The sequence below is a fragment of the Lagenorhynchus albirostris genome, chromosome 8 (assembly GCF_949774975.1).
Source record: "Lagenorhynchus albirostris chromosome 8, mLagAlb1.1, whole genome shotgun sequence".
In the NCBI taxonomy this organism is placed as follows: domain Eukaryota; kingdom Metazoa; phylum Chordata; class Mammalia; order Artiodactyla; family Delphinidae; genus Lagenorhynchus; species Lagenorhynchus albirostris.
The window spans coordinates 79,848,386-79,865,263 of record NC_083102.1 but is presented as its reverse complement, the minus strand read 5'-3'; the positions used below and the strand labels follow the sequence as shown (position 1 = coordinate 79,865,263).

At 35.5% G+C, this 16,878-nt stretch overlaps 1 protein-coding gene across 1 annotated transcript in view; it reads right to left on the bottom strand.

Moving 5' to 3' along the window:
• Positions 1–16,878, bottom strand: part of PCLO (piccolo presynaptic cytomatrix protein) — a 365,674-nt gene that overhangs the window by 63,550 nt on the left and 285,246 nt on the right. The window contains exons 14-16 of the mRNA XM_060156163.1: positions 16,115–16,165; positions 12,843–12,967; positions 4,155–4,181 (exon numbers count right to left, since the gene is read on the bottom strand). Coding sequence (XP_060012146.1) covers positions 4,155–4,181; positions 12,843–12,967; positions 16,115–16,165 — 203 coding nt within the window. The remainder of the gene's footprint in view (positions 1–4,154; positions 4,182–12,842; positions 12,968–16,114; positions 16,166–16,878) is intronic.

Genomic DNA, 16,878 nt, shown 5'->3' with positions numbered 1-16,878 from the left:
ATTGAAGCTCAGAGGAATTCAGGCACGTTGGCAAGGTTGCATAGTTATTAATTCATAGGACCAGGTTTCAAACACAGGGAAACTAATTTCTTGCTCTGAAACATGAGCTATATGAACTCAGTTGATTAGGCCCATCATAAAATTTCTTAATTGCATATTTCATTAGCTGAAGTGTCTAGTTTGTTTTCTTTATTTTACAGTCAAAAACTGTACACTTCAACTTAAATATATGTTTTATATATATAACATAAATTATTTATAGTGTGTGTATATATACACATATAGAAAATGAGGACAGCTTTAGAGTTCCCTAGGGAAATATTGAATGGTATATCCTAAGACTAAGAGAGTGCTGTGGAACAACTAGGGATAATTATTATTAAAATTTACTTTTGCTCAGATACATTCACATATAACCCCAATTAGTCGGGAAAAATCTAGATGTTCACTTTACTAGGTTATCTTAATCTTACTAATAAGTTTGAATCTCTAGTTCTCTCAAGACTCAAGGTCTGTGTCCTTTAGGGTTAACGAGGGTAAACACACCTTTCTCCTGATCCTGCCTCTACCAGCCATGGTTGACCTGTGTAAATGCCAATGAGATCTCTTTGCAATCTTTTCACACTTGAATTTCCTGACACGCAGAGATGGCCACATAAAGCTCTTCCTTCAAGAACCCTTGTCTGATGGCTACCATGTACTGACCATCTTGGGCATGATGTCAATGGGCTGTGTTCCCACTTTACACAATTGAAAACTCCACAGTTCTCATCTCCATATCAAAATCTGTGGATTTACAAGTTGAAGGTGGCCAGGTAAGCAGAGGGATTCTTGAATGTGAGCAGAAATCCAGGCTGAGAAATAAGTGGAGTTCCTTTTCCTCTCCAACCATGTCTGTTAAACACACTGCAATCCCTCATGGGAAGACTGCAATAATGACATTATTTTAGGACAATTAAGCCATATGTAATAATCAGAGAAGTTTTTTAATAAGGGAAAATAAAAAGTCAATTAATCAAGATGGAACACGGTGTTTATCAAACAAAAATCTAGGGACTTCCCCGGTGGTCCAGTGATTAAGACTTTGCCTTCCAACGCAGGAGACGTGGGTTCGATCCCTGGTTGGGGAACTAAGATCCCACATGCTGTGGGGTGCAGCCAAAAACTTAAAAAAAAAAAATCTAAACCTTTATTTCCTTAAAGTTTTGACTGATTTCTTTTTTCTTTCTCTTTTTCATTATTGGACAATCATTTTCTCATAGGTAGATAGGATTTTAAGGCTGGCAGAAAAAGGTATTTAAAATTCAATTACCCTCTCCTAAACCAGAAGAAAAAAAAGTTCTCTCTGTAAAAAAAAAATTGAGAAAGAAGAATGGAATATAATGGCTTGTTTGTTCTTAACTTTCACAGAATTATCTAAAGTACTGAAGGTCTTCATTTCTTTTGTTTTTTCTTGATTGGAAAAAATACATATAAATTTCTTTATTGAAAAAATATATAATGAGTCCAATAAAGATATATATATATTTGTGTGTGTGTGTGTGTGTAGGTTTTTTCAAAATTACTCCTCTGAGGATGTTGCTTTTAATTTAGAAAGAAGCACAGAGCATATGCCATTTTATAAGCTCTGTTTCTCTGTGTGCAATAGTGCATTTATGGGCTGTCACTTGATTGTCCTCTGTGCTCCCTGAAGTCTGACACTATGGCTGTGTTCTCAATTCCAGCAGAGTCTGGAGCAGTCTGTGCTAAATAAATGGTTTCCGGATGTATCTTTAAAACATGTTTGTACTTCTCTTTTTCCTTTAAAATCTATTAAAATAAAATGTTTTGGCCTTCAAATTGTAAATACATACAACACCTGAATCTGCTTTACATTCTTTCCAGAGGAAATAGTTTGAGATGCTAACAAGGGTGTTTAGAGAAAGTCCAGCCAGGAATTAGGCTTCCAGCTATCATGAGAGTAAAAATCAGCTTCAGTCATGGCAAAATCTCATTAGTGTGAAAAAAATCTGTACTTTGTCCAACAGTGTAATGAGAGAAAACCACAGCGAAATCCTTCAGATATGCTCATTTCCATTTCTTAATTATCCGGGGACAAATTTTGAGTTCATGGACTCTTCAGGCTATTTCCTTGTCTTTCTTTCACCTCATCTTGGCTGACATTTGGGCTGTCAGAGCTTATGAGTATCTTGATTAAAGGATGGCAAGAGGAAATGAAAGGAGACAAGAAAACTGGACCAGTGAAATTCTTTTAGTTAACAGGACATTTTAAAAAAAAAATTTAAGAATGAAGGATGTATTATACTTATTATTAAAGAAAAGTTGTTTGATTTTCTATATAGTGTTGTTAAATAATTTGGTGTAATTCAGTAGCCCAAGCATTCTGCATTTCTTTTTTGCAGGGATAACTGACCATTGGCTACGTGGAGTTTATTATACATATTTCTAGCAATAATAGCTACTGCCATTTATTGAGAGCTTACTACGTGCCAGACATTATGCTTATCATTTTTGGTGTATTCTCCCTGTGTTTCACAAAAACCCTGGGAGGGGGGCTATTATGATTCCTAGGTGGAAGAGGAAACAGTTTTAGAGAAACCTCACAACTTCTAAGTGGCAGGACTGAAATTCAAATCCAAGTTCTTAAGGACTTCGCTCATGGGCCTCCTCAGCCTAACTTACAATGTCAGTACCTCATCAGTATAATTCCTTTCCACACTGACAATTCTCGAAGAGATGGTGAAAGTGATTTCAAGATGAAAGATATGATGAGAAAGTGACTCTAGATCTTCTAAATTGTAATCTAATACATCCCAGATTATTTCGACCATTATTTACATTTACAGAAAACACGTTCTCTTCTAAGTTAAATATAGACAATCATTGTCATTCTGACAATTTCCCCCTGGTTTCTCTGGATAAAAGAGAGAAGCTTCTGAATAAAGTGACTGATAACGTTTGTTCTAAAATGACACTATCTCTTTGAAACAAAACTCATTTCGCATATCAGTCTGAGAGATCTGAAGATGAGAGAGCCAGTCATAACAAGCAACCTTTCTCAGTATCAAATTTTACTGGTTGCCATAATTATGTGGTTGCAAAGAAACAGGAAGTTTCTGGGCACCAGAAAGGTTGTACTGACTAATACTATTCTTTGAGATATTTAAATATTTAAGCCTTTACAAATCAGAAACTGCCTCTTTTGGGCAACAGCTTGTCAGGTTTAGTAAAGATGCTGAATTTTAATGTCACAGACAAAAATCCTGTACCACTAATATTCTGGGTGGGACTAAAATTCCCATCACCCTGTTGCTTCAGATGGTACAAGATTCACCTCCCGAATTAAATAACACATTTAATTTACAATGCAATGAGATGTGCAAAAAAATGCTTTTGGCTATGTGTTAAGAAATATCCTTAGCTGACAATGTAATGATGCAACATGCTCTAGCAGAAAACAGACAAACCAAGGAGGTTGCTCTTATGCTGTTGCTAACACCCTAGAGCAGGCAGATTATGGCATCCTATATTACACAGCAATAATTTTGTGGTACAGAAGGTATAAAGGCATGAAAATGTTTCAATATCAGGTCTAAGTGAGGGTAAAAAAAATATCAGGTCTAAGTGAGGGTAAAATAAAGGCATGAAAATGTTTCAATATCAGGTCTAAGTGAGGGTAAAAGACCAGACAGCTATCATCTTTAAGATGACATACACACCTAGTACTGGTCATCCAGAAGATCAGTTAATTCCTTTTGAAAAATGACTAGATTTATTTGTTTGGTTGTCATAGAAGACTCAGAAGAATCTGAGCCATAATTTTTGCAAGAGAAGCTAAATGAATTTTAGCAGACAAATTATAAATGAAAACTTTAGTTATATCTCATTTCAAAGTGATAGTTCCTTATTCATACCTTTCTATGTTTTTGCTCTTTTCTACTTTTCTGGGCTCCAATGCACATACCTGCTACACATATTTAGTAATAATGTTGTGGTCAGAATAGTCTGCTATTAGCCTAATTCAACTGATACCAACATGTAGAAAAATAAAAATTACAGCCGAAGTTGAACTGCAGGTGAATGTACTTAAAAGGCAAACAAGAGAACTCTAGACATTTCATTGAAGGGTGACACAGAAAGAGAACCAACTCTACCTTGCATTCTGGACAACCATGACTTGACTGCATTGATTCCAAGAGCGAGAATGAAGGATACAGCAGGAAAGTAGGAAAGACAGGAAGAAAAAAGTTAGGAACAGAAATAAGGAAGAAAATGTGAGAATAAAAACTAGAGGAGCTATACCATAATATATTAACAACAAGAGGCAGAAAATAATCTTAGAACTAAAGTGAAAATAATACCTCACAAGTGTAGTAAATTCCAAGGTCTTGGCCACTGTAATAATTAAGAGTAATTTAATGAAAGGGCTAGGAATTGAATACGAGTAAGCACATTAGCCTGCTTTTTGGTCAAATTCCACCCAGAAGGCATATTTTGTTTGACAAATGGCACGGGGATAGCTTTAGGTGGGACCTCACTCTTCATTTCACTATAGTTTCAACACTTTCTCTGTTACCTACTCCAGAATGGATTGACATATTCATGCCACCTGCCTGACCTTTCCAGTTATTCAAGTTTGCAATAGTCTAATGGAAACATATCCTGTAACAAATAAAGGATAACTACTCTCTTATAGTATAAAAGGTGATACTAGGATATTAAAGAAGATAGAAAATAAAAGACAGTGCTTTATTTTCATTCATTCATTAGCAAATGCTGATTGGAGATATACCCTTGGCAGTCATTTCCTCTTGTCCCATAATACTGTCATTAAATAACACTGAAGGTCTAATGACCCAAATCAAAGGCAGAATGAAGTTATCACTTTGTTATATTCATGTTAAAAAAAAAAGTGGTGGGATGAGGGATAAATAAGGAGTTTTAGATTAGTAGATACAAACTACTACATATAAAATATATAAACAACAAGGTCATACTGTGTAGCACAGGAAACTATATTCAATATCTTGTAATAAACTATGATGGAAAAGAATATGAAAAAGAATATATATACATATATATGTATAACAATCACTTTGCTGTATACTACAAACTAATGCAACATTATAAATCAACTATACATCAAAAAGGTAGACAAATTACAGTTATAACTACTACATAAAGATATAAACTAACATAAAATAAAAAATTCCCTTTCCTGTTCTATATGGCTAGTTGGTAGTGTATGAATTAAATTCATTTCAGCCTGCAGAATTCTCTTTAATATTTCTCGAAGGGCAACTCAGCTGGGAAAAAAACTGTTTCTCAGATTTGTTCTTCTGGCAATGTCTTATTTATTTGTTCTTCTGGCAATGTCTTATTTATTTATTTAACATCTTTACTGGAGTATAATTGCTTTACATTGTTGTGTTAGTTTCTGGTGTATAACAAAGTGAATCAGCTATAGGCATATTTCTATCCCCATATCCCCTCCCACTTGTATCTCCCTCCCACCCTCCCTATCCCACCCCTGTAGCTGGTCACAAAACACCAATCTGATCTCCCTGGGCTACACGGCTGCTTCCCCTTAGCTATCTATTTTACATTTGGTAGTGTATATATGTTGATGCCACTCTCTCACTTCGTCACAACTTACCCTTCCCGCTTGCCATGTCCTTAAGTCCATTCTCTATGTCTGTGTCTTTATTCCTGTCCTGCACCTAGGTTCTTCAGAATCATTTTTTTTTTTTTAGATTCCATATATATGTGTAAGGATACAGTACTTGTTTTCCTCTTTCTGACTTACTTCACTCTGCATGACAGACTCTAGGTCCATCCACCTCATTACAAATAACTCAATTTTGTTTCTTTTTATGGCTAAGTAATATTCCATTGTATATATGTGCCACATCTTCTTTATCCATTCATCTGTCTATGGACACTTAGGTTGCTTCCATGTCCTGGCTCTTATAACTAGTGCTGCAATGAATCTTGTGGTACATGACTCTTTTTGAGTTATGGTTTTCTCAGGGTATATGCCCAGGAGTGGGATTGATGGATCATATGGTAGTTCTATTTGTAGTTTTTTATGGAACGTCCACACTGTTCTCCAAGTGGCTGTATCAATTTGCATTCCCATGAAGTGTAGGAGGGTTCCCTTTTCTCCACACCCTCTCCAGCATTTATTGTTTGTAGATTTTTTGATGATGGCCATTCTGACCAGTGTGCGGTGATACCTCATTGTAGTTTTGATTTGCATTTCTCTAATGATTAGTGATGTTGAACATCCTTTCATGTGTTTGCTGGCAATTGGTATATCTTCTTTGGAGAAATGTCTACTTAGGACTTCTGTCCATTTTTGGTTTGGGTTGGGTTTTTTTGATATTGAGCTGCATGACCTGCTTGTATATTTTGGAGATTAATTCGTTGTCAGTTGCCTCATTGGCAAATATTTTCTCCCATTCTGAGGGTTGTCTTTTCATCTTGTTTGTGGTTTCCTTTGCTGTGCAAAAGGTTTTAAGTTTCATTAGGTCCCACTTGTTTATTTTTGTTTTTATTTCCATTTCTCAATGATGTGGGTCAAAAAGGATCTTGCTGTGATTTATGTCATAGAGTGTTCTGCCTATATTTTCCTCTAAAAGTTTTATAGTGTCTGGCCTTATATTTAGGTCTTTAATCCACTTTGAGTTTATTTTTTTATATGGTGTTAGGGAGTGTTCTAATTTCATTCTTTTACATGTAGCTGTCCAGTTTTGCCAGCACCACTTAATGAAGAGGCTGTCTTTTCTCCATTGTATATTCTTGCCTCCTTATCAAAGATAACATGACCATATGTGTGTGGGTTTATCTCTGGGCTTTCTATCCTGTTCCACTGATCTATATTTCTGTTTTTGTGCCAGAACCATACTGTCTTGATGACTGTAGCCTTGCAGTAGAGTCTGAAGTCAGGGAGCCTGATTCCTCCAGCTCCGTTTTTCTTCCTCAAGATTGCTTTGGCTATTCAGGGTCTTTTGTGTTTCCATACAAATTGTGAAATTTTTTGTTCTAGTTCTGTGAAAAATGCCATTGGTAGTTTGACAGGGATTGCATTGAATCTGTAGATTGCTTCGGATACAATAGTCATTTTCACAATGTTGATTCTTCCAATCCAAGAACATGGTATATCTCTCCATCTGTTTGTATCATCTTTAATTTCTTTCATCAGTGTCTTATACTTTTCTGAATACAGGTCTTCTGCCTCCTTAGGTAGGTTTATTCCTAGGTATTTAATTCTTTTTGTTGCAGTGGTAAATAGGAGTGTTTCCTTAATTTCTCTTTCAGATTTTTCAGCATTAGTGTATAGGATTGCAAAAGATTTCTGTGCATTAACTTTGTATCCTGCAATTTTACCAAATTCACTGGCTAGCTCTAGTAGTTCTCTGGTAGCATCTTTAGGATTCTCTATGTATAGTATCATGTCATCTGCAAACAGTGAAAGTTTACTTCTTCTTCTCCGATATGGATTCCTTTTATTTCTTTTTCGTCTCTGACTGCTGTGGCTAAAACTTCCAAAACTATGTTGAATAATAGTGGTGAGAGTGGGAAACCTTATCATGTTCCTGATCTTAGAGGAAATGGTTTCTATTTTTCACCATTGAGAACAATGTTGGCTGTGGGTTTGTCATATATGGCCTTTATTATGTTGAGGTAAGTTTCCTCTCTGCCTACTTTCTGGAGAGTTTTTATCAAAAATGTGTGTTGAATTTTGTCAAAAGCTTTTTCTGCATCTATTGAGAGTATCGTATGTTTTTTTCCCTTCAACTGGTTAATATGGTGTATCACATTGATTAATTTGCGTATATTGAAGAATCCTTGCATTCCTGGGATAAACCCCACTTGATCATGGTGTACGATCCTTTTAATGTGCTGTTGGATTCTGTTTGCTAGTATTTTGTTGAGGATTTTTGCACCTCTATTCATCAGTGATATTGGCCTATAGTTTTCTTTTTCTGTGACATCTTTGTCTGGTTTTGGTATCAAGGTGATGGTGGCCTTGTGGAATGAGTTTGGGAGTGTTCTTCCCTCTGCTATATCTTGGAAGATTTTGAGAAGGATAGGTGTTAGCTCTTCTGTAAATGTTTGATAGAATTTGCCTGTGAAGCCATCTGGTCCTGGGCTTTTGTTTGTTGGAAGATTTTTAATCAGTTTCAATTTCAGTGCTTGTGATTGGTCTGTTCATATTTTCTACTTCTTCCTGGTTCAGTCTCAGAAGGCTGTGCTTCTCTAAGAATTCGTCCATTTCTTCCAGGTTGTCCATTTCATTGGCATATAGTTGCTTGTAGCAATCTCTCATAATCCTTTGTATTTTTGCAGTGTGAGTTGTTACTTCTCCTTTTTCATTACTAATTTTATTGATTTGAGTCTTCTCCCTTTTTTTCTTGATGAGTCTGGCTAAAGGTTTATTAATTTCGTTTATCTTCTCAACGAGCCAGCTTTTAGTTTTATTGATCCTTGCTATTGTTTCCTTCATTTCTTTTTCATTTATTTCTGATCTGATCTTTATGGTTTCTTTCCTTCTGCTAACTTTGGCAGCTTTTTGTTCTTCTTTCTCTAATTGCTTTAGGTGTAAGGTTAGGTTGTTTATTTGAGATTTTTCTTGCTTTTTGAGGTAGGATCGTATTGCTATGAACTTCCCTCTTAGAACTGCTTTTGCTGGATCCCATAGGTTTTGGGTTGTCGTGTTTTCATTGTCATTTGTTTCTAGGCATTTTTGGACTTCCTCTTTGATTTTTTCAGTGATCTCGTGGTTATTTAGTAGCGTATTGCGTAGCCTCCACGTGTTTGTATTTTTTATAGTTTTTTCCCTGTAGCTGATTTCTAGTTTCATAGCGTTGTGGTCAGAAAAGATACTTGACATGATTTCAATTTTCTTAAATTTACCAAAGCTTGTTTTGTGACCCAAGATACTATCTATCCTGGAGAATGTTCCATGAGCACTTGAGAAGAAAGTGTACTCTGTTGTTTTTGGATGGAGTGTCCTATAAATATCAATCAAATCCATCTTGTTTAATGTGTCATTTAAAGCTTCTGTTTCCTTATTCATTTTCCTTTTGGATGATCTGTCCATTGGTGAAAGTGGTGTGTTAAAGTCTCCTACTATGATTGTGTTACTGTTGATTTCCCCTTTTATGGCTGTTAGCGTTTGCCTTATGTATTGAGGTGCTCCTATGTTGGGTGCATAAATATTTACAATTGTTATATCTTCTTTGAGGATCGATCCCTTGATTGTTATGTAGTGTCCTTCTTTGTCTCTTGTAATAGTTATTATTTTAAAGTTTATTTTGTCTGATATGAGAATTGCTACTCCAGCTTTCGATTTCCATTTGCATGGAATATGTTTTTCCATCAACACTCTTACAGTCTGTACATGTCCCTAGGTCTGAGGTGGGTCTCTTGTAGACAGCATATATACGGGTCTTGTTTTTGTAGCTATTCAGGCAGTCTATGTCTTTTGGCTGGAGCATTTAATCCATTTATATTTAAGGTAATTATCGATACATATGTTCCTATTCCCATTTTCTTAATTGTTTTGGCTTTGTTATTGTAGGTCTTTTCCTTCTCTTGTGTTTCCTGCCTAGAGAAGTTCCTTTAGCATTTGTTGTAAAGCTGGTTTGGTGGTGCTGAATTCTCTTACTTTTGATTCTCTGTAAAGGTTTTAATTTCTCCGTCGAATCTGAATGAGATCCTTGCTGGGTAGAGTAATCTTGGTTGTAGGTTTTTCCGTTTCATCACTTTAAATATGTCCTGCCACTCCCTTCTGGCTTGCAGAGTTTCTGCTGAAAGATCAGCTGTTAACCTTATGGGGATTCCCTTGTATGCTATTTGTTGCTTTTCCCTTGCTGCTTTCAGTATTTTTTCTTTGTATTTAATTTTTGATAGATTGATTAATATGTGTCTTGGAGTGTTTCTCCTTGGATTTATCCTGTATGGGACTCTCTGCACTTCCTGGACTTGATTGACTATTTCATTTCCCATATTAGGGAAGTTTCCAACTATAATCTCTTCAAATATTTTCTCAGTCCCTTTCTTTTTCTCTTCTTTTTCTGGGACCCCTATAATTCGAATATTGGTGTGTTTATGTTGTCCCAGAGGTCTCTGAGACTGTCCTCAATTCTTTTCATTTTTATTCTTTATTCTGCTCTGCAGTAGTTATTTCCACCATTTTATCTTCCAGGTCATTTATCTATTCTTCTGCCTCAGTTATTCTGCTATTGATTCCTTCTAGAGAATTTTAAATTTCATTTATTGTGCTGTTCATCATTGTTTGCTCTTCAGTTCTTCTAGGTCCTTATTAAACAGTTCTTTTATTTTCTCCACTCTATTTCCAAGATTTGGGATCATCTTTACTATCATCTGAATTCTTTTTCAGGTAGACTGCCTATTTCCTCTTCATTTGTTTGGTCTGGTGGGTATATACCTTTCTCCTTCATCTGGTGCATATTTCTCTGTCTTCTCATTTTGCTTAACTTACTGTATTTGGGGTCTCCTTTTCACAGGTTGCAGGTTCATAGTTCCTGCTGCTTTTGGTGTCTGCCCCAGTGGGTAAGGTTGGCTCAGTGGGTTGTGTATGCTTCCTGGAGGAGGGGACTGGTGCCTGTGTTCTGGTGGATAAGGCTGGATCTTATCTTTCTGGTGGGCAGGACAGGGTCTGGTGGTGTGTTTTGGGGTGTCTGTGACCTTATTATGATTTCAGGCAGCCTCTCTGCTAATGGGTGGGGTTGTGTTCCTGTCTTGCTAGTTGTTTGGCATGGGGTTTACAGCACTGTAGCTTGCTGGTCGTTGAGTGGAGATGGATATTAGCGTTGAGACAGAGATCCCTGGGAGAGCTCTTGCTGATTAATGGAGCTGGGAGGTCTCTCATAGTCCAATGTCCTGAACCTGTGTCTCCCACCTCAGAGGCTTAGGCCTGACAGCCAGCCAGAGCACCAACACCCTCTTAGCCAAACGGCTCAGAATAAAAGGGAGAAAAAAAGAAAGAAAGAAAGGAAGAAAGGAAGAAAGGAAGGAAGGAAGGAAGGAAGGAAGGAAGGAAGGAAGGAAGAAAGAAAGAAAGAAAGAAAGAAAGAAAGAAAGAAAGAAAGAAAGAAAGAAAGAAAGAAAATAAATAAATTAAAATAAAAAATTAAAACAATATTATTAAAATAAAAAAACAAATACATAATAAAAAAAGAAGAGAGCAACCAAACCAATAAACAAATCTACCAGTGATAACAAGCGCTAAAAACTAAACTAAGGTAAACATAAAAGTCAGAAACTGGTCAGTTGCATATAGCAAACCCTAAGTCTACAGTTGCTCCCAAAGTCCACTGCCTCAACTTTGGGATGACTCATTGTCTATTCAGGTATTCCACAGATGCCGGGTACATCAAGTTGACTGTGGAGATTTAACCCGCTGCTCCTGAGGCTGCGTGGAGAAATTTCCCTTTTGCTTCTCTGTTCACACAGCTCCTGGTGTTCTGCTTTGGATTTGGCCCCGTCTCTGCATGTAGGTCTCCCTCTGTTCTTTTGGGAAGTCTGAGGTCTTCTGCCAGCATTCAGTAGGTGTTCTGTAGGAGTTGTTCCACATGTAGATGTATTTTTGATGTATCTGTGGGGAGGAAGGTGATCTCCATGTCTTACTCCTCTGGCATCTTGAAGGTCCTCTCCAATGTCTTATTTATTAAAAAAAAAAAGTCTTTATTTTTGAAGGACAGTTTTGCTGGATACAGAATTCTTGTGGACCATCTTTTTCCTTTAGTACACTGATTATGTCATCTCCCTACCTTCTGGGCTCCATGGTTTCTGATTGGCAATTAGTTGTTTATCTTATAGAGGATCCCTTGGATATGATGAGCCACTTCTCTTGCTTCTTTCAAGATTCTGTCTGTGGATTTTGATAGTATGATTAAGAAGAGACCTGGTATAAATTTTTTCTGTTTATCCTGATTGGATTTTGTTGAGCTTCTTGGCTGTGCAGATTTTTTCCAACAAATGTGAGAAATCTTTTGCCATTATTTCTTCAGAAATGTTTTCTGCCCTTGCCTCTTTCTCTCCTCTTGGAATTGCCTCTCTGTGTATGTTCGTATACTTTATGATATCCTAGGTTTCTAAGGCATTGTTCCCTTTCGTTCATTCTTTTTTCTTTCTGTACCTTAAACTAAACAAACTCAATTGACCTGTCTTCATGATTGCTAATTGTGTCTTCTGACTAAATATATTGTTTATCTCATTATTAAGACAGTAGATCCTAAGACCTCACCACAAGGAGATTTTTTTTCCTTTCATTTTATTTTACCTGTATGAGGCGATAGATGCTAACTAAAGCTTTATTTTATAATTTTAAAACACCCATTTGAAAATATGCATATGAATAATAATATATCAAGTCAGTTAATGAACATTTAATGTATTGAATAATACACATCCTATAAAAGACTAACTGATTAGTCCTTGAACACTGGTTTCACAAATACATTTTGAAAAGTAAACTAATTCTTTAAATCTTCCACAAATAATTCCTGAAATGATTTTACTGTCTACCTGATTGGTCATAGCACAAGTGCTTTCCAGAATTGAAATACTGATGTGTTCTCATCCAGTCAGGTTTTGTTACCATCATGGCTCTCCTAAAACCCTTTAAGGCCTAATTACAAATTTTTAATTCCACCTTACTTACTAATTGGAAATAAATAAATATGACATGTAGATAAAACTAAGGAAAAGATATTAAACTCCTTAAATTAGAGACCAGAAGACACTATCACTATTTTTTAAACCACAGGGCAATATTTACAGTACTAAGAATATAGTGCTTCTTTACTTACCCTCGCCCTGGAAGAAGGTACACTTTAACAAAGGGGTCTGAGTAACCATTGTTGTCTCGAGCGACAAGGTTTCTTGCTTGGAGAATATGTATTATGAGATTTCCAAGATCATAGTTGATTTGAAGCTTAAAGGGACAGAAAATATTCCATGAACATTATGTTTTTTTGTATAAAAAACATATAATAATTATTCAGTATTTTACAGTATTTAAAAAAAGTTCTCATAAGAAGCATCAACTGCTACTTTCATTTTATTTGAAACTGAACAGACCAGTTAATGTCTAATTTAATTGGGAACTCCCAGGCACACATTAATTACTAGTAAATGTGCTGTTCATTCTTTCTACGGTGAAAGTTCTGGCCTGTCAAAAATTCATTTAGGATAATCACACAGTGAATGCTAGTTCCATTTTTAAACTAAATTTGTACTCTTAGGAAAATCAGAAATGTTAACATTCATAAATACAATTGGCAGAATTTTGAAAATAGATTAACTAATTGATGGATTTATTAGAAAATATCTTTTGCATTTCATCAAGTAATTAGCAGTGGGTGGAAACATTATTTAAAGACAAAGAGGTTAGTACTGAATTGTAAGAATATTTAAGAATGTGTAGATTTTATCCCTTCCTATATTACATTAGCTGATAAACCTATAGCTATTCTTTCTGTGCGTGCTTCCTTAATAGTGATGCTAAGAAAATGAAATATTGTTCTTTAATTTTAGAAGCTGAAGAGAAAAGAAGAGGCACTGTCTCATAGATGCTTAATGGCTGTTGTAAAACTGTCACTGAATAGTAAAAGACTTACAATTCAAATTAATATTTGAGAAGCCTGCATGATTCAAAATAATCAAATTAACAAATTTTTCACCATTAAAAATGAAAGATTCTTTTGGCATCATTTAGAATAAGACAATTCTGTTTGTTGCTCTTTCTGTTTATCAAATAACACAAGGGAAGGGATCTATATTTTGAAAAAGAAAATCCATAAACAAAAAATGAATGTATTTTTTATAATCATACAAAACAGATATGCTATGTTTATGTTGAAAATGGAATAATTTAGATGAGATAATCTTCACGTTAATGATTAAAATAATTTCCTAATTTCAGCATAATCTTGATCTGGTTATGTTTTGTGGCAGAAAACAAATCTTTGCTTTCCTCAGTACAGAAAGGCCCAGAGTCTCTCTGACTATCATGGAAGCAATATGAAACATGAAACAAAGGGCTGTGAAGGAAGAGGAGAAATGAAAAGTTTAGAACTGCAGTAACTGTGCTCTAATGGAGTACTGAAATAGAAGAATTATTCTGCAATTAATTTCACTGAGGTTTAGAATGGCTTCCAAATCTTTAAGGAGAAATTCTTTTCAATTTTCTCCTTTCTCTGCTAGCCTGAAAGTCCACTTTTAACTGGTAAGGCAGTAAAATCATTTCTTATTGAAACTGAGATTTGCAGGCTACCCTAAGAGAGTGCTTTCCAAAATGTACTCTGTAAATTTGGTGCCTTAGAGAACACTTAGAGTTGCTTGGAGGTTACATCTGAGAGAGAATGAGATGCCCCCAGTAACCCTCAACCAGAGCTACGCCATGCTGGTAATTCATTGGGTGTTTACATAAGGTTTCATTTGGAATAAGGTTTTGCTAAAAGACAAAAGATAAAATGTAAAAAATTGAAATCACTGTCATAAGAAAATATCCCCCCCCCAAAAAAAAGGAAAAGAAAAGAAAATAACCTGGGTGTGAAGATGGAAAATTATTAGAGTAAATTTCCACTATAGAATTAAATATAACGACTGAAGGGAAAGGAAAATAAAATAAGGACAAATAAAAACAACAAGCCAAAAAGAAACAGCACATATTGGCTCATGAGCAAGAAGTTTAAAAAAATGAGCAGAGAGAAGGAGATATTATGAATGAGAACACATAGCATTTTCTGTGCTGCATGTGAAATGAAGAAAGATCAGGTCTGTTTTTCTAGAAGTGGGAAATAGCAGCGATACAGCAAGATCAAGAGCACACAGGTGATCCCGACTCCATCCTGCTGGGTCCTTCTTACTAAGGTGCCCACGTTCTGCACTCTTTCTCCATTTCCACTCTCATACTGCACTTCTGCTTCAATCAGGGTGTACCTAGATAACACTTAATTGATTTCTTTGTCTTTGTGTCCTACCCTTCATAATACTTTCTAGAGGCCAAGGCTCTATGAATTTCTATCACATATTGCTTTGAATTAGCCTCTCCCTCACTCGAAAATATTTATTTCCTGATCACTCTATTATGTCATGGCTAACATCCCTTGGCTTCTGTTCAAGGTTCTCTTAATTTAGTCTCAACTTACCTTTACAGGAACATTTTCCTGCAGCAAAGCAGATCTGTTCCTTTCACTACCCTCTGGCAGAAGAATGTTCCCTTGTACCATTTCTTCCAGGAAAACACTCCCCCTTTCTCTATGCTTACCCTCAAATTAGTTCAAATCTGTTACACTTTGTGAAAATGTACTGTAGATGCAACTAAGACTCACTGTTCTCTTTCCCTTATCTGAAATGTACTATCTTCAAATAGTTATTATTTGGTATTGTGTTAACTCTTTCCACATGACATTTCTTATCTACACTAAATTACTTTTTGGTACCATCTAAAGTACAGTTTTTCTAACATTTTTGAATTTGCCCATGTACAATGCAATATAAACACAGAAACACACATACAAAACTAAAAAAGATAGTGATTTACACTATTTTCTTCTATTTTCCTGGTCAAAATACTCTCAATTGATTTGATAAATTACAGATTTTTTCCTGGTCAAAATACTCTCAATTGATTTGATAAATTACAGATTGGTTATGACCCCCAATATGAAAAACACTGCTCTAAAAGAACTGCTGAGCAATTATTTGACAATTATTGATCAGAGGAAGAAAAGAGGACAGCATTAGACGCATGAAACTCTTAAAGAGGAACCTTCAAATTTCCCGGAGAATCTGTCATGTTTGAAACACTTTCAACATGTATGAAGTAACCGAGGCATAATACATTTATACTGTTATCAGGCAGACTTTGAAGTATAGTATTCCACAGATATCGTTAGATTTAATAAAACATGTATTTGTGTTAAAATACTTTTCTGTAAAATTGTAGTTTTTCATTATACATCTACGTATGTTATAAAACAGGAAAGGTTCTAACAATGCTTACAATTTCAATAGACCAGTGGGAAAAAGAGCCACAAAAGATGGTATAGCAATGATCTTTTAAAAACTTTCATACCTGAATATCCCCCGTAATTGGATGAGAGACAACCTTTGTTGCATCAGTAGGCTGCAATATCAAAACACAGATTAATGGATAAACCTTTCATAGGATTTACCATTTCAACTTCCTTCTGAATTAATTTCTGTTGGTCAGAGCACACCCTGCCTGGAGAACACATTTCATCCATTTGGCTGCTCCAGATTAGGGTGTCTACTTACACTTCTCAACACATGTTTAATCTTATAAATACATAAATCCCTTTTTCATTTTGTGAAGCCTGTTTTGAGGCTATAATTTTATACCTGCAGTAATCTACGTTCAATTACCTAAGAAATGGAACAATTTTGGTTGAAAGTATTCAATTTAAATATGAACAGATTTTAAATATCTATAAGAGAATGAAAATGGTACTGTTTTCATTCAACTGCCTAGGAGCCCAGAAGTTATAAAAGTCCATCTGTATATTCCTTTGTTGGGTTCTCAGCCTATTCCTACTCTATTCTAGAGTGGAACACCCAGGCAATCACTTCTTAGTATTTCATACTCCTTTAATGAAAATTCCATCCCAGTCTATATAAGTTCTCATCTCCTTAATAATTTCCTTATGTCAGTAAAGCCTTAAAAACCGTTAGGACTGTGATCTGGTAAAGTGATTCATTCTGCTGATTAAGTGACTAATTGCTGAATTGTTACATTTCAATAGAATGTACAAATCTGTACCAAAAAAGAGATGCTGTTCCTGACTAGATCTGTAATAGAATTTCAGGCAACGTGGCATC